The 27,840-nt window shown below is 38.1% G+C and overlaps 1 protein-coding gene across 1 annotated transcript in view; it reads right to left on the bottom strand.

Moving 5' to 3' along the window:
* The window catches only part of XIRP2 (xin actin binding repeat containing 2), a 51,824-nt gene extending 38,493 nt beyond the window's left edge, over positions 1 to 13,331 (bottom strand). Inside the window, exons 1-3 of the mRNA XM_069782955.1 lie at positions 13,225 to 13,331; positions 11,432 to 11,489; positions 6,204 to 6,500 (exon numbers count right to left, since the gene is read on the bottom strand). Coding sequence (XP_069639056.1) covers positions 6,204 to 6,500; positions 11,432 to 11,489; positions 13,225 to 13,331 — 462 coding nt within the window. The remainder of the gene's footprint in view (positions 1 to 6,203; positions 6,501 to 11,431; positions 11,490 to 13,224) is intronic.
* Positions 13,332 to 27,840: the final 14,509 nt, after the last annotated feature.

Genomic DNA, 27,840 nt, shown 5'->3' with positions numbered 1-27,840 from the left:
TGGGACAGAAAGAACATAGGGAATAGAGCCAGACAATAATCAGACAAAAATGAGACCCACACCTGAAATCATTGCAATTTGTTGACGACAAGTGATCCTAAAAATAAGCCACCCTCATCTGCAGCACATGATACATGATGAATCTTTGTGGATTCTGAATAAGCAGTAAGCAACAAGAACATTGAGAAGCAACAAACGTATCTATTAAATCTTGGCACAAAGGAGACTTCCTTTGGAAAGTTTAGTTCAGGGCATATGACCGTAGTCCATCCCATCCTGTTCCTTATAAAAATGCAGCCTACTCAACAGTACTTTATATGTAAATGAGATTAAACCCAGATTTAATTTCTCATAAGGAACTGGTGACACACAAGTTTCAATCTTCCGACTGATCTGTCCTACTTTTTTTCTAGCAAGCTTCCTTGTTGCTGCAGCTCAAATGCATCTCTCACTGTGAGGAAAAGTGGATGATTCTACCCTTTTAAGGTGAGATCCTATTACAGATTGTTTCCTCTGCTGTATACACCCCTAAATAAAGCACAAAAAACGGTAAAGCTGAATTGAGGGCAGAAGAATAAAAGAGTTCTCAAGGGTCTGTTAAAGGAAAATATTATAACTCGTTATTTGGAAAACATTCAAGTATTTGGCCTAAGCATAGTTACTTAATAATTAGGCAACTAGCAAAACTAGTAGCACAGGCCACTAGAGAAACTAGTTAACAGGGGCATGGTGAAGAATGTCTGAAATTGTCACAAGTGTGAATCATTTGTGCTGATTTCAAATCCAGTTTTGTGTAACACCTTGAGGAAGGCAGGTACAGTCTCCAGAAAATAGTTACTTCTGGGTGTATATACAATGAAAGTATAACGGTGTAAATAACACAGAGAAAATAGCTCAGAAGAACTGAAGAACTGCAGGTGGTACACTGGGATGGAATATGAATCACTGCCAATTCACTCATTAAACAGGAAGGAACAGCAGTAATTTATAGAAGACCTTTATATATATATATATATATATGTACGTGTGTGTGTGTGTGTATACACACACACCGTACTGCAATAATTTGCGGGACTGCTTGTGAACAAAGGAACTTTGGAAAGTCCATTGGAAAAGCCACGTTCCCTGGCATAAAACATTGTAGAGATCAGTGAGAACTCTGTCAATGTGCAGTTTCTAGAAAGGCAAAAAATTCAATACATCTTCCAAACTGTGAAAAGCCAGTCCATTTCAGAGGTGAGTTAAATAAGAATAACCAAAGTGGGAGGAGGATTTTTTCTTCAGATGATTTGTAAGGTACCTGTAAAGAGCTGATATGTTTACTGAGAAAGTAAAAGCACAGAAGAAAAGTTTTCCTTTAAGGAAAAAAAGAATGTGAATTTTTACCAAAACCTGTTCTTCACGATCTACAATTCAAGTCCCATAGGCAATATGGCCTTTCCTTGTTGTGGAATCTTCTGGCCTTAGAAAAAAGTTCATGAAAACAAAGGGGAGGAATGCATTGTGTCACAAAAAGAATGAGCCAAGAAGGAGATGAAGCCAAAATCCAGAAGGCTGACCGTACAGCACTCCCTTCAGTATCAAGCTTTTCAGCAAGGGTAATCATTTGGCCATCCCATGCACTCCTCACTATTTGCTTTCAAGCATCCATAATAAAAATACAAATGATGCAAGTGCTAACAGGGTACAAAACTGACCTACAGTTGTTGTGGGCTTTCTGTTCTTTTCTGCATTACATGGCTTTGCTAAATTAATATAAACGTTTCTTAGAGTGTTAAGGGAAAAAAAGATGCTGCTTGTTTAAACAATTTTAGTGAAGGTCTAACATTTTACATTAAACATCTGTTCCCTTCATTTACTTTCTGGCAGCAGTTCATGTGTTTTCTGCAAAGGACACAGTTTAATGAACATATACCAGATTATTTAAATGAATGGTTTTAATGAGATCTTTGAATACGTTTCTCTAAAAAGTAAGCATGAAATTACTTTTTCAGTTGGGATGCTTTAACATATTTTAAGAAAAACATACATAATCACTTTCCAGCAAACAGAGGCCTTGGTTGCTTTAACATTCCAATGCATTTGAGTGCTAATAAACTAAAGTACTTGTTTCATGGGAGTGATAAGTCAGTACAGTAAATCGATGTTTTACTACATTATTACTTCCTAAGAAAAAGTTTTTTCCTGTAGGAAAGGGGGAAATACTTTTCATTTTATCAGAATGGGACATCAGTTTATTTCTATGTAATGGAAAGGTATGGACAGGCCTGATACTATAGGCTTTCATTAAAAGGCTCCAGCAACAGACTTAATTAATTATTAACTTATTAATACTCCTAAGAAGGATATACATCCAAGTTCTACTTGGATAAACTCAGGCAAAAGTAATTTGACTTCACCAACTGATTCAGCTTCAAAATTATTAAACCTAGTCCCTGTCTCTTTTTATTCTTTTTTGTATTCTCCTATTGCAATATGAAGTGTTAATTCCATTCAAATAATTAGGATTGGGCATAGTTCACCATATAGCCACCAGGAAGAAAAATGCCAAAAGTCTAAATATCTTTGCAGCTGCCTATAATAATGTCTTTCACTTTTGAACCAGCAGAGGGTTCTTTATATAATTGATATAATTGTTTAGAAGTCACTTCATGGTTTAACATTATTTAATTGCCCTGATTTTTCTCTATTGATTTTGTACATATACAAATAACAGCACTGCAATGGAAATGGAACCTGAATGACAGGTTTTAGAAATTTTAATCAGCAGGATTTTGCTGCCTTAGAATAAAATCTATTTTTCCTATGGATAATAAGATGGGCCCTGCTGTTGAAAGTCTGATTAGTCAAGAGATAGTCCATTTAAGCAGGGTTACAACAGTTGGCAGTCTTTTTCTGAGCATAAGGCTAATGAGCATGTTCACTTATGCATAAGGTAACTGTAATATAGTTAGCTGGCACTGAGCCTTAAAAGACATTTTGTTTAAATTTTAAAAATTCCACTGTGATTTCTATGGCTTCAACTTAGTTTTACATACAGCCATTTCTAACTTTGTTCTAACCTTCTCTATCACTTCTGGGTGAAACCACTACAACAATTCAAGGAAAATGCATCAGTTCATTCCCCATCTTTCACTCCTCCTGCCCATGGAAATGTACTATGGCTGAAAGAGATTGAATCTTAAGCAATTAATTTGCTAAAACCTTTGCACAGCCTTGCATTATCTTGCAATACAAGTATTTTTTTGTATCACTGATGACTTGATAGAACTATAGTCAAAAGGTATCTTCTGAAGGCATACTAAATTGCTATTGTTTTTCATTACAAGTATCTTATCTCATGGTGTAATATTTAACTACTAAAATACTTAACATTCATTAATATTAATAAATGCCTTTGTCACCTTTAACATCTAGGGTCCTTATCATTAACCAGATACACATCAAATGCTTAACATGCACCTTTAAAAACCTTCAGTATATTAATTTAAAATATGATACAAAGTCCAGGCTTTATACATGCAAAGCCTGAGATTGCTGTGGATCATATTTATGTCACATGATTTTATTTTTTTCATGCTTATTCACTGTTACCAGTGGAGGAATCAGTAATTTCTACACATTTTTTGTGCCATTAGATCTTGGACATAGGTGTTGTTGCCGTTAGCACCAGCATCAGTTTAGCTCCAACTTTTCGTATTACTGAAATAATCTAACCTGTCACAGAACTCCTATGCCTGTAGAGTTCACACATTTTTTTTTTTAAATTCTGTCAGTCTTGCTTTGGGTCTGTGTTGCCCAGATTTGTAAGTGCATGACCTGAGTTTAAGTATCCGTACTTCTTCAGCATCAGAAACCCTTGGTATGAATGCCTACATTTTTTGTAGGCTCACTTTCAAATTTTTCTTTTTAAGGAAAAATATTGACGCAATGCTTACATTGTGAAAGTCTTCTATGATGCAGATTCCATTTTTCTACATTTCACATTGATTGTATCTTGGAAACCTCAAGATGTTTTACAATGCTAGGGAAATAAATCCTCAGAGGCAATATAAATCTTATTGCCTAAGACAGCTACCTGAACAGGATAACAGAATTCAAGCTCTTCCACTTGAATTCTGAAAAAAGGGCCTGTTCCTCACTATTTTCCACCCCTTGTCACTTCCCAGTTTATAAGCACCATCTGCTTTTCAATGTTCTTTGCAACATACTGATCTTAACAGTTGCAATTCCTCCATGAGTTTCAGTAACATAGCAAGAAGGCATGCTCTGTAGAGAGTACACCTCTTCTTTCACTTCTGGGTGGCCAGAGAATAAAACTGATTTTAACTAGAGCTCTACTCAAATACATTTCATACGCAGCGTTCTTGGCAAACAAATTGTAAGAAAGAGGAAAGTAACACTTCCTTGACCCTTTCCCCCCTACCTCCTACACTTTTTACTGAGCCTTTGCTCCTCTTTTTTATCAGAAATGATTAATTTTCACTTGAAGGAACACCTAGCAGAGAGATATACTTGGAAATAATTGTTATAAAGTATATCAGTGAAATAATAATACTAATGGTCAGATTCTAAGCTGCACATGAATTCAAAGCATTTGCAGATGGAGCAGTAGCAAATTTTGCAAAGAAACCCTAACAAAGTAATATTTAATTGGTGTAACAGTTCTGAGACTGGGAGTGAGGAGTTCTTTTACTTTCTTGGTAATTATTGTTTAAATAAAGGTCTGCAATCCTGTCAAGTGAAGAATGCTGCTTAAGTCCAAAAAATTATTCTTTCTCATTCAATAAGGAGCTCTTTGTATCAATAAGATTAAAAAAGAACCAATTTGCTCTGACAAGAATGGTCATGTCTGCAATACTGAATGCACTGCTTCATAGGAAAAAAATTTATTTTGGTATTATTAAAAAATGACTAAGTTAGATCAACCAAAAAGGTCTCCGCCTTAAAATCATTTGAGTATGCCACTTTGCAGCAGTCTATGACTATTTTATGTGGTCTTTAAAGTGCTCAATAATCCCATAAAGTTTTAACCTTTATTTTATTGGTACCTGCTACTTTTTGTGTTACGTGTCTAAAGCCAATGAAAAGATTTTTCATGAATCACATGAATATTTATTTTACTGTTCACATAAAAAAGCTTTCTAATATCTTTTAATAGCAGGATTTTGTGTATGAATTATATCACGGTCAGCATGCATTATTCTGAACTCTAGTTTCTGGACCAGAAAACCATGTTTAAATCACTCTGGGCATTAAAATTAAATGGGTAAATGACTGAGTACATGGCCTGGCAGGGTTATCCTGCAGTAGCTAGAAGGTGGTAGAACACAGTGACATCAAGTTTTAGTATATCTTTGAGAAATGGGGTAAAAAGGGGAGGTTTTATTTATTTATGTTTTTTTTTCTTTTAACCTGGTAACTGAACAAGAAGTGAGAATTTACAATGTGAAAGGTATAAAATATTCCATCAGCAACCAAAACCTGCAGGGACATTTTAGTTTTCATGCAGAAGAGGTAAAGCATGGTGAAAGACTTTTTAGCCACAAAACCAAATGAAGTTGCCCTAATTAAGTTCACTAATAACCTTTTCAGTATCCTATACTTCTCTGAAGCATTTTTTAAGCTTCAAAAAAGCCTAGCGTCTGTCTAGATAGTTCAAAGAAATCACAGACATGTCTCAGACAAAAATCTGATGACAAATAAAGGTTGCAATTTGTCCCAGCCTGTCATGTTATGCCAGTGAAAACCAATGGGTGAAGTGACAGCAGGTTTCTCAGTTGAAAGGGAGTCAATACTGTTCTACAATTAAGAAACAACTGCTTCAGAAAGTTTTAGAGTGTTTGTAAATAGTTTCATTGGGGAATTCTGCTCTTGGGCCATAATACCTTGTTTTTCTCCCCCGCTAAAAAGCACTGGCCAAGCACAATTGCGCACCAACTTACCTGACAGGTTGGCAGATAGCGCCAGTCGTCAGCAACCATTAAAATGATCCAGACCAATAACATTATGGAATAAGGAAAGCTAGAGAACACTTAGTATTAACACGCTGATCCAAATTGTCCACAGGACATCCACGGGAGCTGTGGGCGGCGCTGCCCATCCCCAGCGGGGCACAGGAGAAGGGGCTGTGTGAGGCTGGGGAAACCGCCCTGGGGCCCATTTCCATTCCCTCGCAGTGTCCGCCCACCCCAGGCACCTACCTTCTTGCCACCCAGGGCCTCGAAGTGGCTCCGCAGCTCCTCCACAGTGATGGGGAAGTGCTCGGTCTGCTGAGGGCCGCCTGAGGTCTCCTCCTTGAACATGTCCACCCTCCTGCTGTCTGCCGGTACTTTCTCCACGGTGCTGCTGCAGCTGATCTTATCCAGCACCAGGGACCGTGGGGCTGGAGAGCACCGGAGCGTCGGGCCAGGTCTTGTAGCATCGGTGGACTCCCATCTCTGCTTGAGGAGCTCCACGGAGCCCTTCTGCAGGGGCAAGTCTGCCAGCTCCAGCGTGCCCTGCCAATGCAACACGTACCTGGGGTCAGAGGCAGGCGGCACCGTGCCAGTGAAGGCCGCGGCAGGGCGGCTCCAGAGCCCTTGCGGGTTGTGGGACAGGCTGGGGTGCAGACCGGTGGCTGGGACAGAAGCCACTTCCCAGTGGAAAGTGAGATCTGGCAAGAGTCAGTGAAAGGGTTCTCTGTGTTCATACAGCAGCAATATGTTAATTAAAAGTGAATTAAGAGTGGCGTTCAGATATTTTATTCTTAAGCTTGCCAGCAGAATTGCTGTCTATCATGAATGCAGAAGCAGCAAGCACACAATTAAGGAGACTTTCAAACAAAGTGGGGCTAATGAATGAGTGCCTGGTAATCAGTGTGTGCTGCACTGAAAGGTGTTGTGACAGGTGACTGCTGGTATCTTTTAGATTTGATACAGCTGTCGGTATTGTAGAGTGAGACACAGCATTTTAATGCAGCCAGGAGACAGAAGGGCTACTGCACTAGCTGTGAGAGTACTTGGGTAGTCTGGAAATACATCCTGGTATGGTGCTCCTAATTGCACTGTAACTCTTCTGACAGGTAATTTACTAAGTGTTGGTATTGAATCCTTCTGATCAGTTGACTGTGTTCTCACAAAGGCTTATTTCATCTTTCTTACAATATGCTTGGGAAGGAAAATTGCCATTCTATCATTTTGTGCCAGTTGCTGAAATCTGTTACCCATTTCCTGAAATCAGCTCCCAAGAGGTTTGAGTTGAGGTTTTTCTGCCCTGCAGCAAATACTCAAATGTAAGTTTTCATCTCTCATTCAAAATGAGCTTGAGTAGAAAGAACATGCATTTAAAACAGTAAAGAGAAATGTTAACAAGAACTGAGACCCAACTACTAGCTAAAATCAATTCATTAGCCACTCCCTTCTTGGCAAGAGAATTTGTTATATGTTTGACCATCCTTTAACATGCTTACATTTGATTGAGTTTAAATCTGCATTGTTGGGAGTTAGGCCTGGGGTTTTTTTGAGTCAATTTTCAACCAGAATTAGTGTGGTCTGTAGTATTTTGCTTAGGAGGAAAAACACAGGCGAGACACTGGGTATTTGATGCACTCCAAGAATATTTTTCAAAGGAAACTCAAGGTCCACCTTCCTTGAACAAAACAGGAAAGAGTTTCCTGGCTCACAGCTTTCACCTTCTTTCCAGCCAGAAATTGGCCCAAGACATGTCTCTCCTTTAGCTTTTTGGCAGTACTAGGTTGTGACTATGGCTAACATCCTGCTAGTTCCCCTTGACTGATGCAAGCTGCCTCCCATGCTCTCCTTTTCCTGCAAGCAAAAGAGTAAAACCCTTCCTTCCCCTACCACATGTACCTGTTGTTCTAAGCTGTCTGGTTTCATCAAAGATCCTAAATGGGTCTGACTTTTAACCCAAAATGAAGAACAGCTGTTAAACTCACCAGTCGCAAGAATGTTCCACCTAACTCATAGCTGAGTGATACTCCTGATTTACACTACATCTAAGGATTGACTTTAGACTGTGAAGCAGGCTTCTTCATTGCTAGTGGGTCCTTTTATTGGTTTCAGTGGTTTTCAGGGTAGGTGTTATGCCGTCATTCAAAAGTAGTCTGGAGTTCACCTCCTTCTCCCTCACAGCTCTCAAAATAGATTTAAGTAAGAGTGGTAGCTTCTTTTACCCTTGTCTAGTGTGGGACCTGTGGCTGCTAGATGGCAGATAAAACAAACGCATTTGCTTTGTTTGCATGCATGAATTGGCTTGTATGAGGTGAAATTGTATGGAGATTCAACGGTTTATAAAGTTGGTGATTTGCTGTACTTCCTGCCCTGCCCCGTAAAAAGAGAGATTTCATTGTAAAATCTGCATTTGTGTCAGGAATAAATTTGAATGTAGGCCTAAACCTGACTTTAAGCCACTTCCTGAAGATGTATTTTAATGAAAGTGTCTCTCTGAAACTTGGAGGAAAAAAAAACAAAACCAAAACCCCCAAACCAGAATCTGGTGTGTCCTAGACGTCATTTGAGGTTTTCACATTTTATTTCTGCTGTCTCTGAAACTGGTCTCTGATCTTCTAATTTCCTTCCTTACCTGCTCATGGTAGTTTAAATCACTGAAGAATACTAATGGGAATTTATTTCAAGTAAAATATTTGATGAATAGTGAATATGTAAAATTGTCAGTTATTTTAATTGTTTCCTGAGCTTTGTAGAGCCTTAGCCTTCATGAAAATGTAGGAAGAAAATAGAGGAAATAAGAAAAGCACAGATTTGTACTTTGACCTAAATCACTATTATAATTTCATACTGGCTCTGCCAACTGTAGTTTTCAACTTTTACTGGCCATCTGTAAAATTATCTTATTTAAGTGAAGGGGAGAAGAGATATTGTTGCTTTTATCAAGTATCTTTTTTTTTTCTTTCTTCTGTGTCCACTATTTTTAATTCTCAGCAATATGGCTGTATTTGTCCTCTGACCTTTTCACTCCCCCCCCAAAACTTATCTTGATTTATTCTCTCACAGAGACAATAAACTTATTACACTATCCAATTTCTTGAAATTGGCAGGCAAATTCACATCTGTGGGTCTGTGACTATCCTCTTCCCAAGAGCTGCAGAATAGGAGCATGCCCATGTTTGGGACTTGGGGCAAGACAAAACTTAATCTGTTACATTCATGTTTTCAGTCCCATTGCACCAAACCCCTGCTCATAATGGTCAAATAACAGCCCATAATAAGGAACAATATATTAAAAAAAAAATTATCAATGTGATAGGATAAAGGTTTCAGCCAGATTAAAACTCTGCAGGGAGCATTGCCCTCTCATTTTCCTTGGTTTGGGAGACTCAAGGGTGTTGCTGTGGCCAAAAAAAGGATGTGTTGGAAAGAGGAAGACTGCAGTACCAAACAAATTAAGTTAGCTAGTGAGCAGTCATTCTGGCAGAAATTGATGGTGGAATTCTTGTGAAGGAACTACCTAAAATGCTATATATCCTTCAAAAGTAGGTCTTTGTGAATGCTACCTATAAAGCTTTTGCATGAATGTGTTTGTTTTATGAGACCAGTGATAGTATAGCATTCAAACACTGCAATCAAACCGTAGGGTTTACTTTTTTTGTGCTGCTTCTCTGGGATCTTTTGGATCTCTCTCCCACCAATTTTATGAGGCCTACGGTAATTCTTCATTGCATGTAATAAATCTGATAAATGTATATTTTTCCTGAGCAAAAAGCTATAGGAAGGCCTGTAGATTTTGTAGACTCATGAATTGCAGATATCCAGTAAATTTCAGGGTTTTTTTTTAAACCTGAAGTTGTTGATAAATCTGTCTTCACAGTAGGATCACTGAAATGGTATTTTTCTTCTTGCACTATAAATGAGATAAACCCTCTTCTACTGTTTGCAGAGTATTTATTCAATTGGTAGGTGAATGTATTCATGCAGGTAATTAAAAGAGCTGTTGAGAACAATGTATCAGTTCTGCTGTGTATTCCTTTGCCAAAATGGCTACCTGCATTTTCATCATATTCTTGCTATTTTAAATGTTTCTTACATGTAAACTAACATTTGTTCACTAGCAAACAAGTAAATAGAAATTGTAAAAATAGTAAAGCGATACAGTTTATTTGTAGAACTATTTGTGAATACTGTTGCTATGTTCATTTAGCTGTATCACTGTGGGATGATATAATCATGCATATTGTACTGGTGAGTCCTCTCCTAATAGTAGAAAACAGTCTGTTGTCAAACAGCTGCCATTTACCATTGCATATTAAGTTGGATTTCCCTCTCAATTTAAAAAAAACCAAGCCAAACCCCAAAACAAACCAAACCCCAAAATAAAAAATCTTTTGAGGACAAGATTTGAGAAGTCCGTTCAATGATCTCCCATACTACTTCATCCAGCTTTTGCTTCTGACAGCCCACCCTAGACATCTGGTTCCACGTAATCTGCACTGTCAAGAACCCCTGGCATGAGGATCCATAGGCCATCTTGGGATAAATTATGAGAGAAGGACCAACACCTTGCAAATGAAGACTGTATTTCATTCAACCCAATGCATTTTCCAAACCACTGAAGAACAACCACAGGATCCAGAGGAGGCTACAGAACAAAAAGCAGCTGACCCTTTTTAGTTTATGGCAATGCTGGGAAGGGAGGCAGGGGGATGAAAGAGAGGACCAGTAGCTGCCTAAGTTCTCCCCTAAATCTAGTCAATAATAGAATAAAATACTTCAGTTGGAAGGGAACTACAACAATCATCTAGTCCAACTGCAATATTCACTGGCCACTTTACTAAATAATCTCTTCTCCCGTAAGGACTCTTTAAATGTGCACATGATAGCTAGGCACACACTTCTGTTCCTTGAAAAGCTTGCAGTTTCTCCTGCAGGTAAGCAGAGTCTCAAGTATCTGTAACATTTCTTCATTTACATTTCAGACACTTCTTAACAAAAGCAGCTCAGACGAGTTGAAAAGAGCTAAAATAGTTCTTGATTACTACAAAATGTAAAGCATTTCCAAATTCCTAGTCATATTTTGAGAAAATAGATTAAATCGGGCTCTTATTTGACATGCCAACCTTTATCCTGATACACATATGCGTACCTAAATAATACCACTTTAAGAAATGTTGTTTCAACTCTAAATTATGGCAGACCCCTATTCTAGCAATGTAACAAGGTTCCAGTATTTTGAGGTAAATCACACTGGAACACTAATTCTCATATCTTACCAGCAAAATCAACATGTTTTCTCATATAATAAGAGAGGAAAGTGCATTATTCATATTCATGGGACTTGAGGAAAGACATGCTTATTTTTTTTTCCCTTTTATCCCCTTATTTATTACCTGAGCAGTATCAGGCCCCACACTAGACAGCCTATTTAAAAAAAAATAGAAGCATTAAATTGTGTATTTGTACTGAGCTTATCTTACCGCTGTGTTCTTCTCAGTCAAGTTTTCCGGTTGTGACTCTGCTGCACTTATTGTGTGCCTGTTTAAAGGAAGACAAATTTAAACGTTCTCTAATTCATTGGTCTCATTTGACTAACGAACATGAAGCTTGATAGACACACATCTGATAGTAGTTACAAGACACCAAATCTCTTATGCGCTTGGCTTGCCAATGTATTATTTAGTGAGGCATAGAAGTAAAGTATGCTTTCCGCCATACCTCTGGCTGTGCTGCGTGTGCTCACCTTACACTGCTTAGCAGTGGCAAAGGCTGGAGGCAACAGCTTTTGTTTCAGTGCTCTTTGGCAGGAAACAAAGCACCTTCCAGTAAGGAATAGTTGGTTCTTAAGTACTTAGGTTTGGAGAAAAAGTACAATTGATAAGTCATAAGTCAAACGGATAAGAAAGTACTATGTACATTCAGTATCATTCAGACCACTTAATGATACCACATTCCAATGCAACTGGTTTTCTAAATAATAAACATAATTGCTTTTCAAGGGTTTCATTGTGGACCAAAAGTGCATATTATATATAAAACAAACAGGAAAAAAAGGTAGGATTTTCAAAGATCTGCCTCTCCCCTTCGTTCTGTTTTCATCTGCTATGTTACAGGGCTGTTACTTTTTCTTTTTTCTCCTCCAATCCCCCCTCTTCCCCTGCCCCTAATCTGTAATCAAATTGTTTAGATAATCTCTAGATGCTTTTGACCTTTCTAGCTATTTTTACCATCAAGGGAATTACTGTAGCATGGGTGCTAGCATTCCAATCTATACTGCTTATTGGCTAGAACAAATTAATTCAAAGAAGGAAATACATATATAATGAATAATTTTAAATCTTAAAACTTGTTAAATGCAGGTAATTTGGCAATTGAGGAAGATACTCCTGCTCAGTTTAAAAAAAACCCTCAAACCTTAGAATCTGATGCATGATCCAAGCATCTTACAAAGGCAACGCTGACATCTCTTTACCTTTTAATAGAGACTGGTAATTGTATGACAAATGCTGAGAAGCATCACTTTCCACTAATGGCAAGCTGTGCATTTCCATCCCTTGTTACGTGTTTGCAGAAAGTCAGACACAAATACTTACAGATATGTAACTTCCACTTAAAAAGTCCTCTTTCAGCTAATCTTAAGTGCTAGGAAAATTGTATGGTTATGACATGCCAGCATTTATATTACAAACCATAAATAAAAATGTACTCCTAGTATTTAGCCCTTTATTCAATTCTGACTGTTGCTTCAAAAATCCCTTTAAGCAACATGCAGGGCTTCTGACACCAGGTATATGAACAGCAACAGTGAATGTTTACAAATGCTTTTCATGGCCCAGTTTAGAGTTGCAGAATACTTTCGGTTGGCAGGGACCTCTGTCGGTCCTCTAGTCCTACCTCCTTTTTTTTTTTCCCTCATATACAGCTGTGTCAATTCCCAATTTACGTGTTTTTTCATTATCTTTGAGAGAGTCCTCGGTCCACATCTGTCATGATCGCACATCGGCAGGTGCTGACTGCAGTAAAGAGGCGCTGCCTTCTGAGCTGCCCATCACCACTGTGGGCAAACACAGCTAAATTCCAGGGCTGCTGGGCCACCATCTCCATGGGTGGGCATATGCAAGTCAGCTCAACCAACCTGGCTTCCCAGAACTCCTTTTCCAAAGAGACCAGCCAAGAGCAGGGACAGAACCTGTTCTGTAACCTCTCCCAGAATGACTTGGTGTCCTTAGGGGCACATTTTGGGGTGGACTATTCAGAAGATTAAAAAAAATACCCAAACACAGGCAGCACCTGTTTTTCATTGTTACTCTCAACTACTTGGCTAACTTCAGGTTCTGTCTTATAGCCAACTGGGCAGAAGTGTTCAACTAGCTCTGGCATGCCACTCTTGGTTTTCTTTGATTTACACCTCTTTTTTCTTTCTCTCTTTCTGTAGTATAATGGAGACTTCTCTGACTTTCAGGCTAAACCTCCTTGTCCAATAGAATTTTAAAGGACTCTTGAGCTAAGTACAGGGTACACTAAGGGTACCCTCCTGCATCCACTCTTGTGCCATATGTTTTGTAACTCATAAAATTGACATGAAATTTTAATTTGAAAACTGCAGGCCATGAAATGTACAAAATAACAAAAAGTCATTTAAAATGCTTACAAAATACTGGTTCCCCGCCCCCCCCCCCCCCCATCTTTGAAATAGTAACAGAGCTTATACTGGAACAAAACTTAATATACTGCAAGTTGATTATACATGACCCATGCTTCAGTCTAGTGTTTAATAAAAGGCTGTTAAATCTGTGTGCAGAATGTCCTCTATCCTGCCCTTGACAGTTATTTGTATTTCTATCTAGTGGCACATGGGATTGCCAAATCGCCGTGCAGGGTTTTTTTCCCCTCTCAAGTTTGATCATGGCTAAAATGACGACAAGGCAACAGAGAATTAGGCCCTTTGTTTCATGGTGTGTTTTAAACTGAAGGTTCAGAATGCTCACGGTGAATATTGCTGAGCATGAAATCCCTGTCCTGAGGCTCATCCATCTCATTTCTACACCTCCATAATTCTCACCAAATCCCCCAGTTCTGTCCTTGTGAACTAGTATAATGCTCATATATACTTGCAAAGTGTCTCTCATAACTGAACAGTCTAACTGCTGTAACTATAGAGGAATTCATTGCTTTTAGCTTTTGCTTTAGAAAATCTGTTTAAACATTTTTTTATTAGAACTATGTTTTAAAATGAGAATTTGCTTGCTCACTATCTGCTTATCATCATTGCTGATAACTCTTACTTAAAGAACAGTCATTGTGAGGCTATTTGATGTACACAACAGTCCTCTAGAAGTGACTTTTTTTGTTAACCTATTCTTTGTAAATGGGAAATTTGGAGAGAAATCCTACGAAGACCTCTTTGCTCCTATAGGGAGAGAATCAGGTAAAGAAGTCAGAAGTTTGTAATTACAATGATATAACTGGAATTAATAAGGCATGTCCATATCCAGTACTCATTGGTATGTTAAAAGGTGATCCAGAGATGCACATAACCTGTCTATGTTAGGGTACCATCTCTCCCAGATTTCTATAGAGCTGACAGCTATTAAATGTCCTTGGGAATGTATTGTAGGGGGAGGGCACAGAAAAAAAGGGTTTAGTGTTGAGTTTTAACCAAAGACCTGTTGCTTGAGTTTAATTATTACTGAGTTAGGTGATGTATTTTAGAATAGGATTCTGCTTTTTTTCTACACAGGTAGAGCCAGTGAAATGGAAATAAGGATTTTATAACTTTGCACTTCAGCCAGTGTTCTGGGAGCTCTGAATTGCAGCCACATGTAACTGTTACGGCCCCATCTTGGCAGGAATATATGAATCAGCCCAGAAAGCAGTATCATTTTGTCAATGTGTGAACAGAGCAAGCCTTGGCAACATGCGTTAAATGTCTGGGTGAAATTCCCAGGATCATGGTGTGATTCACTCAGACTGGATAACTCTTTAATTGGTCAGTTATTTTCAAATGAAAAAATTGCAGCTGGCTAGCTTGTTGGTAAGAATGTGTTATCAGTATGTTAATAATCATTCCAATATTATAATTCACCTAAAAGAACCCTTATGTGATTTCAAGGGACATTAAAAACACAGCTGATGACAAGGGATGGTCACCCCTCTAACTCTACAGAACAAAGTTCACTGTGCTTAATCACTCACCCTCCATTGTAGAGACAAATATTTAGGATGCTTTAATCTTGCTCTTTACGTCTCTCAAGAATGACTGCTGACATGCCATGTGACACTCTTTTCAGCATGATGGATTTTTGCATTATACTGCTGTATCTAAGCCAGCAAGGAGCTTCATACTGAGGGATCATGAAACAAGAATATTTCAGTTATGTGTACCATCTTTCTGAGGCTATCACGAGAAGGACTTCTGGTCAAGTTCAGTACTTGCTTTCTGGGCAATATTAAATTTACCTTTCTTTCTTTTACTTTGATGTGGTACAAAGGGCCATTCTTTTCTTGTACTGTTGTAAATATTATTTTCTTGCTTTGTGGCCTATGTGCATACAGGCAGGAAAAAGCATCTGGGAGGGCAACAGCATGTGGAAGCTTCAGTGTGTTATAGAGTCCTGCATGCTGGAATCAGTCAAGACAGTTGGCATACATAGCCTTGGATGTCGATTTTGACAGTATTAAACAATTTTTAAATGATTGGGTGATTTCAAATTTGATACTATTATGAAACAGAGGTGAGAAAGGTCCCACTTTGCTGAGGGAAGCAGAGATCATACCAAATGCATGGACAGGCCCTGAGCTGACCTAAGCAACTCACAAAAGCTGTGTACAAAGACTAAGGCAGGCTAGTCCAAGGTGCACAGGACAACATCTGAGCAATAGAAAAATGAACTGAATGAAGTATTAGTATCAAGACAGACCTTAAAGACAAAGTCAGGGAAGAAGGCAAGTGCTGAAAGGCTGAAGCAGTACTTCGAGATACTCAGCGCACAGAAAAAAGGTATATAACCTGACTAGTGTAGTGAGTACACATGGCAAAATGTACCTGAAACTCATGTTAAGCAAAAAATTAATGATACGAAGAAGGCATATCCATTGTTGACCATGCTTATATTCGGAGTCAGATATTTATATCTTAATTTTGACTAATGTAAAAGGTACATAAGCTGATCCACTTCTGCTGCCGCTATGCTTAAACACAGGGAAATAACTTCTGACTTATGAAGAGAATGTAAAATCTTGGTATGGATCACTTCAGAATGGTATCTTCTGAAATAAGACACGCAAGGTTTTTAATTTTTCCTCTCTTTTACACCTAATTAATTTTTTCATCTCTCCAGTAGGGATTTAAGGTGAAAATGAGGCTTGAGAGTGTCCATAGCAGTGATTGGGGTCTTCCTTTGCTCTCTCCTAAGTACAGGAATTTCCCACTGGGAATACTATGGGGGGGGGGACGGACTTTTTTTTTTTCTTTTTCTTTTTTTCCTTCACAAAACAGCAGGAGCACTGGAGTAAGATGTATCTTATTTTCAGTGAAGTCTTATGCTCAAGAGGCACAAATAGCTTCTGTGACATTATTATTTCAGTGTGTAAGCAACAGGCCTTACAAAACCACTAAAATAGGTAAGTAAATAAAATGTGAGACATATACGCCTGAACCTGTGCTGTTAGATATACTTACTATGGGACCTCATAGAATAGGATATTGCTGTAAATGTCTGCGCACCTCTGTTTAGAAGTGATTGCAAAAAGAGAAAGACAAACAGAAGCGAGCTAAGAAAGATAGAAATACTCTTCTCTGACATATTCTTACTTATGTACCTCAAAGATTCACTAGTTCATACACTGGAGGATCTAACAAATTATGAAAGTATATAGAAGTGGACCTGAGATGACATTTATACTGAAAAACACTTCTGTCAAAGTTGGCATTCTCCTGGTTGCACCCTAATTTTCCAGACATCTTCAACATCTATTTTTGAGGGTTCATATAAGATTCTTGCACCTTCTGTGCATTGTGATCAGTACATCTTCATAATTCAGAATGGTTGAACCCTGATTTACAGGTGCTAGATGATTAATTGGGGAGCAGGCATCTTAATAAGAAAGCATAATAAATAAATTGTTATGGTTTTGAAAATACTGATACTACACTAAGTAGAATGAATAAAAATCCTGTATCTGATATGTGAGGACAGTCTGATATTAGTACACTCAACTATAAATGATACTACAGAAAGATGTAATTTTGCTACTGTGAAGAACAGTAAGGCAAAAAACCCTCACACCCATCCTCCACACAAAGAGACTTAAGGAAAATCTCTCTTCTTTCTTTTAGAGAAGAAAAATAGCCATGGGAGTGGGACCTTTGGGAACAGTTGTAGAGTTTTTAGGTTTCAGGTTTGGATAATTTTTTTTTTTTAAATCTTTAAAACTTAAGAACAAGATCAAATGAGAGCATGCTCTGAGGTTAAAACAGACAGTTGCCTGCTCTAAAACCTCCTGAACTCCAAACACTCCTTACACATCCATATATTCTCTGAAGTGCAGTGATTCTTCCGGGTATGCAGAGAATTGAGGAGAATATATGAACTGTTGTGATGTCTTTCTTTTCCTTTTTTACTCCATTCAAATGCACATCAACTTACACAGTTTTCAGATTGAGTAAATTATGTGTTCTTGTTTTCTAAACCTTTGAAATAATTATTATTTTCAACATATAACTGCAGAGCAAGTCCAGTTGTTTTGTACTAGCAATGGTTTTTCTGAATAAAATTTACTTTAAAGAGTATGATATTAAAGGGCATTCTGAAAGAGAAGTTTCTGAGAAAGTTCAGATAACTCTCATCTGCTCTTCTACTAGATGTGTCAGAAAACTGCAGTCCTTTTCCAAAATAATAAGCTTAACAAAGATAAGCCTTACCGTGGAGACTAGAGGCAAGAATTAGGATACTTCAGTCAAGGGACAGGTTTGTAGCCTCAGGATTGGCAAACGCTGACTTGGAAAAACAGCTGTTATTTAAAAGATTTAAGTATTCAGGCTTGCTGACAGCTTTTAGGTTTTAAAGTAGCCTGGAACAGCTTTGGTCTACCGCTTTACCTCTTTTTCAGTCTTACAAATGCAGTTTCTATGGTCTACTTGAAACAGCACTGCAGGCTGCCTTTACCTGCTGCCAGGGTGTTCTGCAAGGAACCTCTGTCTTTGTCCTTCATCTCCATTGGATTTGCAAGAGCACTGTCAGAAGGAGATGACAGCATTTAGTATCTCATATAAATAAATCTTTTTTCCTCTGCATCAGGAACTGAGCTTGACTGCTTGTTTCTGTCATCTTCTTGTCTTTGGGCCACACTTCTCACCCTGACAGTGGAAGAGATTTCATTACTAATAGTAGTAGAAATAAATTGTTTTTCTCCAGGAAAGAGATAGTGCTAATACTGTCTAAAACTCTGAAGACAGAACGAAGCATTTCTTGATACTTTCTCAGATGTGCTGCTGAGTAAGCAGGAAAAAAAAAAGAGAAGACATCATCTTTCCAGATTGTTTTTATGAAGCACCTGAAGTCAAAGTTAAGGCAGAGTGAAATACAATATTCTTTTTCAGCTTGTTATATTTGCATTCAGATGCATCCATATTGTACTGTTCAGCTTTCAGTTATGCGCACAGAGAGTCAGTAGGTTGTAGGAAATTACTGACTCATGTGAAAGAAACTTGGCAAAAAGTTTTCAGGGAGTAATTATGACAAGTTCTATGGGTCAGAGTAACAAGCACATGTAACAGGGCTTTTAGAAGGAAAAATTGAAGGAAGGAAGACATTTCAAATACCATTATCAATGAAGATAACAAAAATATGCGTAATTTTTAACCCGGAGGAGTTCCGCTAAGGACTGAACATGACATTACATAACTGAACAGAAAAAGCCATAGCTAAATCAACTCTGAAGAATCCTTGTTCAGTAGGACTTTATATTCCTACAGTGATGAGCTGCTTGGAACAGAGTTAAAATCCTAACATTTAGAGTCAATGAAAAGCATACATCAAGCAATGCTGAGTAGTATACATACAAATAATTAATTTGTTCTGTTGTTGTTGCTGATCGGTTTTATTTAGCTTTCTCTCTCTCTTCCCATAATATTTCCACTTTTTATGGATGAGATATAGATAAATGGTAGAGTAGCACTAGGAAATAAAATATAACTTGCATTTTTATTTATACCTCTTTCTTAATCTATGTTGTGCCTAGAAACATAAGCTTACAAATCCAACAATAAAAAGAGGAAATTAAGTATTCTCAGCTTTCTTTGAACAGTTTGTGGAGCCCTTCTAGTGCATTGTTTTCATTTCTTGTCCCAGCAGAGAGGGGGATTAGACCTTATAATAAGGATAGAGTGGTTGAAGAGATCGTCCTTTTTATTGGCTTGCTCTGATTGTTAAATGTGACAATGAGAACTGTAAAATCAATGAAATCCTTTCTTTTATGTCTATCTAGAAGAAAACTGTTCCTTCATTTTATTTAGACATTGGGTAGTCACATTGCTCATGCTGCAACTGCAACTTAGGAATGCACATCTAAAATCTCAGGTTGATTCAGTATGAATGCTTGTTAAGATGATCTTTCATATAGAAGGACAATGCTTCTTACCGAAAATGTCATTTAAAAGCAGGTTGACTTTTTTGTGCAACTTGAAATACCAACATGAGTAAGAAGTTTTAACAAGGGTTGGCATTTTTGTTTGGTTTTGTTTTGCCTGGAGACTACTCTTGTGAGCCTTGAACTCACCCACATCTTTGTGGCTAAATGTGTGGGCTACTAACCTGTCTTCACTTTGTCTCTATCCCTGACTTTTTATGCCAAATGAAATTACAAAATTTACCATATCCATGTGATACCATAGTGCTTCTTCCAACCAGGTTTAATGGTAACTGGCTTTTCTCTAGAACCAGAACAACACCGCCATCATACCCCTTAAGAGGAATGTTTCCTTGAGCACAAAGTCATCTAGTTTAATTTGTTTCATTACTGAGGCTGCCTGACTGGAAGAGACAAGGTGCACCTTCTAGATGGTGGTGGTGAGATTATTATTTGTTCACTCTCTTCTAGGTCTTTCCATTAAACTTGCTGTGGGAAGGGATTTAAAGATTGAAATGCCACTGCAGTTTCACTTCCCTGCCTCAGTGAAGCATTTTCGCTCCTTTCACCTTCTTCATCATTGAATAGTTTCATCATAAGTCACAGTATATTTATTATACTGCCATTGCTGCAATGGAGGACCTGTTTTCCAGTATATGCAGTGATGTAGCATATTGTTTCTGAATGAGTTTAATTTATAAGTTAAGTAGCTGCTTACACTCCTTTCTCAGTTAAGCCTGGTGTTTTCTTATTGTCAAGAAAGGCAATCGTAAATTTTGTATTCTGTCTTACAGCAGGACAAAGACTTCCTACCTCTTGACTTAAGAAGACACATTCTTTTGCAATCACTAATAAAAATGATGGCCAATTGACTTTTGTTAGCTCACCAGAGAAACATTCATTCTGTATAAGGTGCTGGGAAGAGAGAAGAAGCATGTGCTGTGTGAGCCCTTACAGAGCAGCCTCCCCAGCCTCTGCAAGAAAAGGACAGTGGTAGCAGGAAATGGTAGATCTAGGGCATGACATATGGCTAGGGCCTGCATTAGAAGACGTGAGTGCTCTCTGGTCTGCTTACACAGAATGAATATTTCTTTGGGGACTGGGGGCAGAGGCAATAGTGGCCCTATCCTTTCAGCAGCACTTTGGTTTTAATGCTTGTTTAACCTGGTCATGAAATAATATCATAGCATCATAGAATCATTTAGGTTGGAAAAGACCTTTAAGATCATCAAGTCCAACCGTCAACCCAACACCACCATGCCCACTAAACCATGTCCTGAAGTGCCTTGTCTACACATTTTTTGAATACCTCCGTGGATGGTGACACTACCACTTCCCTGGCCAGCCTGTTCCAATGCCTATCCACAGTCTTATTGATTTTCCATAAGACCTCCCACCTCACAGTTATGTATCCGATTTACATCTTAATTTTTTTCAGCTGTATTTTCTTACTTCTTGTAATACAGCTTCTAAATATATTATCATTGTTACTTAAATCTGTTTTGTACGTCGACTGTCAGTTATATATCTTCTCATTCATCCTTTAGCAAGAGTACAAGCTGCTAGATATTTTACATTTTTCTCACAAATTAGTTCCTTTCTAAGTCTCCAATGTTTCATGTTCCTTTTTGAAATCTCTCCAATATGCTGGTTTCCCTGGGGTTTTTTTTTGGGGGGGGGGAGAAAAGAGCCTACATTAGTCTTTGATACTTTGTATCCACTTCTGAATAGAAAAATTGTCTGATGCATGACTCAGTGCAGTGACTATATAGGCTTGAGTTTAAATTGCTTGGATGACTGAACTCATTGCTGTGTGCAGAGGTTCACAGTCTGCTTATTGGCATTTTTACTGCCAGTCCATGGGATTTTTGCTTTCAAGTCCTGCTCTGCATTTGCTTTCATAGAGGAAAAATATTTTACAAGAAAGTGATAAGTTTTCTGCAGTGTGTTAATAACCACAGTGGAGCCAGTGGTCCTGCCAGGATTCAGAATTCTTTTAAAATTCAAGGACTGTTGTTTAGGGTGCATAGGGACATCATTTCAGACATTGGCATTACTTTCGGTATTCAAAAGAAACCTTAAAAATCATCCAAGAATTGTTTAATATCAGGATTGGGATTTTTAGTGTGCATCTGATTAATTTATCTCAGAGCTTCTCTTCTGGCCCTTCCTTGTCTTCCCAAGCCATACAGAGCAGCGTTACATAACAGTATCGTTCTGGGGCAGCTGTACTTGGAGTGTGTCTCCTAAACCTTGTCCCTACCACAGTGCCTATTTTATATATTTATTGCTACATAGCTATTACTATGAAAAATAAAATATTGTTGGGATTCACACAAACCTATTACAGAATACTTACAAATTGTTTCATTGTTTTCTCTAACAAAGTTTAAGTTCAGAATGCTTTTCCAACAAGGGGACTAAGAGGGAAAATACTAATAAGGAAAGACTAATAATTCTGTAAGTATGTCTTTCCTTTTAGCTCAAGGCATCTTGTTACCCATCTAAGTCATTCACAGGCTGGGATGTGTAGCTACCTGAGGATTGTGGCAGGGAGAATACACCAGAGCATTTCTCTTAAGAACTTTTAAATAGAAGTCTGGCTTATGTAACAGAATAGAGCTTTTAAAAGAGAAAGCAAGCTAAGGCTTTCTTTAAAGAGTAAGCTAAGGCTTACTCTTTAAAAGAGTAAGAAAGCTATGCAACATTTTCAGGTGAATTTCGTAATTTTTGTTATGCCACTCCTAGTCCTGTATTTGTGTGACCAACATTTGCCCTATAAGGGGCATAGTCCAAACTGGCAATGAAGGAAGTGCAGATTTTATATGAAGGAACCCTACCGGCTTACCTAGAGTATATTAGATCTGGAAGGCCCTTCCCCTGCTTACACATGGGTCCAACATTTTATGGCAGGGGGCCACCATTTTGTTCTGCCTCATAACCCACGTCTCTACCAGTGACTGGCTGGCAAGAGCGGCTGCCCCTACCCACCCAGGCAGCAGCGTGTCAGGAGAGGCAGCCCCAGTCCCAGCGTACCGGGAGGCTGCCACTTTTGGCAGCATCATTCCCCACGTGGCTTTGAGTGGTGCAGAAGGCTTTTTCTTTAAGGACTGTTTGGTTTTTAATGTACGCTATCCAGCCAGACTGGGACGGAGACTGATTTGGCTAAGGGTTTTGGTATAAATGACATATCCTGCCTTTAAGACCTAAACCATGAAGGCCCTGGGAACAGAGCACCTCGTCCCCTCCCATGCATCCAGGCCCCAGCGCCTCAGGCTAAAGCCATCTGTTACCTACGTCTCCCAAAACAACCACATCTGCAAAGCTGTTGGGAAGCTGGGATTCTTGTTGGCCCAGAACTTCTCTGCTTTTAAATGCAGAGAGTTTGAGGGGTTTAAAATTAGTTCAGTGAAACTGCAATCAAGTCCATTTATATCTGTCTGAATAAGTATTTTGTTTGCCAGGCTTGACAGCAGTTGGGCCACTTACAGTGTATGTGCCCAAATCCTCTAGGAGCAGAGTGTTTGATTATAAGCTCTCTGTCCTGGAGACTGTGTTTCTGTAATGTTTGTAAAGAGCCTGATGCAAAAGTGCTGTAAGTCTCCTTGGAGCTTCTGGAATTTGCTGTTGGTTTTGTTTTTTTTTTTTTTTAAATTAAATCATAAAATGAGACTGATGAAATGTGAAATCCAGGGACCTGTCTTTTTACATGCATTGTTATTCAACTTATTATTCATGATGTAAACATGCCATTAGCATGTGACTGCTAAAGAAAATTCTGGTTAATTTCATATGAGGGAGATGCACAAACAGAAAAGAATTGTCTGGAGTATCTGTTTTCCATTTTATCAATGGATAGGTAGTGTCCATGTTTTTCATACTTGTCACATTAGGAAAATTCTTACATGAAAGAAAAAACCTGAAAACTGGTTATGTGTAGAGTCTTTTCAAGAAAAAAAGAATTCTCAGTTTGAGCTCCTGTATTTAGATAGTTTAGTGGGAGGGAAGGACAGCATAGAATAAATCCAAAATTTGACTTTAGTATGCCTTAAGGGAAAAGACACTGAGGAAAAGAGGAGGGTTTTAGTTAAAAAATAGGAATCATAAGATTCTGTGTGCCACAGCAACATTTTTTAATAATGCTGCTGTTATTGACATTAGTAACTGCCATACAGTGATAAGAAATAGAATGTTATACTGGTCTGGTAGAGTTGTGCATATCATACATTATGCTCTGTGCATAAGCCCCTGTACTTGTTGTGTGCTCATTGTGCACTGGACTTAACATTCTTAGCAACAGGTTTATGTTAATCACATGAGGTGTAACAGGTGCTTTTTAAAGTAAAACTTTATAAAATTATATTTCTAAATTACAGTGCTTTAATTTTTGTGACATCTCTCATTTTTCAGAGACTCCAGGAATTCTCTGAAATAGCTCCCGGAGTTGTTAAAGGTGAGAGACATCCTTCAGGCAACAGTATTGTAGTACAGATTTCTGATGGTGTCCTTCAGCTCTATCATCAGCAGATCACTTGAGATGTCAGCAATATGTATGTTTTCTGTGTGAGACCGCAAAATCTCAGGACTTTGAGGCTCCTTGAATGCTTGAAATTTAACTCCATCAGTAAAATGTTGATCCAGTTATGTATGCAATAGAAGTGTTGCTAGAATCTACTTATTTACAGCTCTGTGCTGTTGTTCTCTTCGCTTGCTAATCCTTCAGTGGTGAGATGCAGCCTTCTTGCTAAAGAACATTCATGTTACAGCCTGATTAAAATTTTTAAAATATTCGTGAAAGAGACACAGAAATTTTGCTGACACTGTTTTTAGAAGAACTAATGCTCTGAAGCACATATTGAATTGTACGTGACTGCTGTGGTAGAAAAAAGCCACCTGGAGACTTCTTTTTTTCTGGGCTCCATGACAAATTTTACGTCCATCTGCACTTTAGTCTCACAAGAACATAAATATCAAACTATTCTAACTTTCACCCAGCTGGAAAATATATACTTTATGAGAAGAATGACATTATTTAACAGTACTGTATTCATAGGTTATGGATCTCATGTGGATAATAAACTTGAACCCTACACTGTATCCAGTATTACATTATTGAAAAACTTGTCTTTTAGAAAAGTTTTTAGATTGTGTCCTTGCTTGATGAAGAATTCAAAAAAAGAAGAAGTTTCACTTCACATATGCATGTAGGTAATACTTAAGAGTCACCTGGATTTAGAAATTATGGGTTTGTTTCTATTGGAATATTAATTACCTATCTTTCCACATAGAGCTCAATATAATTTCAGGGTAGTGAGAAGAAAACATTCTATCTTCTGGTCAGCATTATTCATCCTTACTTCACCAATAGAGTCATTAGCTCTGGGGGTTGTATCGGTGTCAACAAGGAAAGTGTTTCTTTGTAATATAAAAAGCAAAGCCAAACCATCTTGTCTGGCAAAATGATACTAGCTGGAGAAAAATAAGTAATTTAGGAAAATACAGTTTAACAAGGAGGGGAACAAAAAGTGAAAAGGACAATAGGAACTGTTCATATATGGAAAATAGGGACCAAGAAGAGAAAGTCAATTAATGAGTTAAAAGACAGGCAGCTGTCAGTGCTGTGAGATTCTATGTTTTCTCTTACATGCTAGCTTTCTTGTGAACAGCAAAGAATGGTAGGGCTAAAGTATATGCCTGTTTAGAAAGTTGAATGCATTTTCAGTGCAGAGATAAAATATGTTGTTGTCTCCCCCACTTCCCCCCGAAGCAAAACAAACACTAAATTACAGAAATGCCTCAGCAAAATTTTACTGTCAGCATTCTAGGAGTCATGACTTTCTGCTCCTCTTGCTGCAGTTCAGATTTTTTACTCATTGCCTAGGAAAAATAATGTGTGGCAATCTCATTAGTTCTTGTGTTGTCTTTTCTCCTTCCAGATGTTCCTACCTACCTACAAGTTCAATGTAAAATCCTCCTGTCCAGCTCTAGTTGCATTTTACCTTTGCTGATATCAAGCTGAGTGGTTCTTCTCCAGCCTCTGCTTCTATAATAATGACTCTCCTGAGTTTACTTTGAGTGTATTTTAACTGTCCTTTAAAAACAGAAATCATGTAAAAGCCTGAAACAAAAGCTCCCCCTCTCAGGATATTTTGTCTCTTCAAACGTAAGTCAAGATATTTTCCTTCATTCTGGTCTAAAGAAGATAATAATTAAAGGAGTCTAAATACTGTATTAATGCAATGGTAAGGACTCAGATTGCCTTTGAAAGCCAGAAAGTTCAAAATGTATGATTCTTAGGATAGTAATGTTATTATATATGTAAAGGTAGAGTTGTATCACACAGCAGAAAGTAATGTCATGTCAAGGTCATTGGGGTGTATATTTGAGAAATAAGTATTTCTGATTTATTTCATATAACTCTGCAGTCTTAATGTGTCATTAATACAGATTTTCACCTTTAAGCTCTCCAGTTTTTAATAAATTGAATAGGAAAGGGCTAAAAGACGCCATTATGTTTCATGAAGGGCTTAGGGCAGCCTTAAATGCGTGTATGGAATTAAGTGTAGAAGAAACTCATTTTATCTATCCTTATTAAGTATTTCTAATGGATTTGTCGGTCTAATATGAGTCAGTGTGATTAAGTAGCATTAATAATGTCTTAAAGGGTCTTTTTTCTTTTTTTTGCTAGTCTTTGATTTCAGATCATCTGTACAGTAAGAATGCTGCTTGGGTAGGTATTTCAAATACTGCCTCTTTTACATCCTTTATTCTTTCTTAATTGTCCTTCATGTCAGCAAATAAAAATTCTGATAACCTGATTATTTTTTTTTTTTTTACATTATTCCTGTTTAATTTAACCCTCTTGTAATGGTTTCAGGATGAGATCTTGGACTTTACTTTGGCTTCTCCATCCACATAATTTTTTCTGGATAATAACTATCTTACATAAGTTTTGAAACAAGACCCTGAAAATTCTGGCTCTTGAAAATTTAGGATTTTTATTAAAAAGACAGGATGTTGAGGCTGACTCCAGAGACAGGAAACCAGAATCATGTGAAAGTGATAGCCCAGATCTTCCTGTGCTTGATATGTGGATTTTCATCTGTTGTAGGAGCTGCATTTCCCCTGCAATGTTAGCGTTGCCCTCAGTGTGATAGCAGTGTTTTGCTTTGTGCATGATGGCAGCGTGTGTTAGAGTGGCCAGTCTCTAAGGTAAAGAAGTTCTGTCTTCTGGTCAGCAGTAGGGGAAATGCATTTCTTGTTGTTTCATAAGCAGATCATCTAGGGTAGATTCAGAACAGTTTTAGTTTTCTGGCAAGGAACAATCCTGTCTAATCACTACAGACTTGCTGGGTGATTGGGACTGTGCCTGACCCTGACCATCATCTCTGGCCCTGACCCGGACTTGCTACTTTACATCCTGGCTCTCGTTGCTGAAGTTGCTCGTGCCAGCCTTATTACTGCACTTGTTCCCAGCTCGCCTTCCCTTGCTGAGCAGCTGCACCTCGATGCTCCCTGACATACTCTGTGCATGTTTTTCACTCTTTTCTCCTTCCCTTCTCTAATTATTGCCCTTTTTGTCATACTCCTTCATAACTCCTTCACTTTCTCTTCTACTTGCCAGGGAGGGATATTAAGCTCCTTCAAAGGAAAAGGGAGTCTGTTGGTGGAAAAGTAGTACCTGAAACTGCTACTTGCCCCATGAAGAGGATACAGCATAGTGTATGTTTCAGCTTAAAAGAACAGAAGTGGAGTGTATTTCCTAATAATTTCTTCTGCCCGCTTTCTTTCTGTGTGTGCATGTTCTTGATAAGCATCTTATCTAAAGACAACTATGGAGCATGGCAGGCACTTTATGTTTTTTTGTCATGTGGCAGAGGTATATATGCAACAAAATAGAGCGTGTTTACAAGTGGATCTTGACCTGAAACAGCAGAGTTTTCCAGGGAACCAGTCTAGGTGAGGGCTGATTCTTCACATACACTTGGAAAACACCGAACTCTCAGTTCTTATTGCAGTAGTTATGAAGTACACCAGTGCGTACCTAACTGAAGAGTGTGCAGAACCGGAGAAGCCTAATTCAAGCTTTGCTTACGAAGGTGTGTTAGTAATAGTTTTAGGCAAGCAATTTATGAACACTTACTCAGAAATTAAATCAATATCTAAATAAGTCTTGCTGAAATGAGCATTTGCTTAAATGGTGTGATTACCTTGCAGATAATGGAAGGCACCAACACGCTCTATCTACATAGGAACAATT

This window comes from Haliaeetus albicilla, chromosome 4 (assembly GCF_947461875.1).
Source record: "Haliaeetus albicilla chromosome 4, bHalAlb1.1, whole genome shotgun sequence".
Taxonomy (NCBI): domain Eukaryota; kingdom Metazoa; phylum Chordata; class Aves; order Accipitriformes; family Accipitridae; genus Haliaeetus; species Haliaeetus albicilla.
This window is presented reverse-complemented; position numbering and strand designations above follow the sequence as displayed.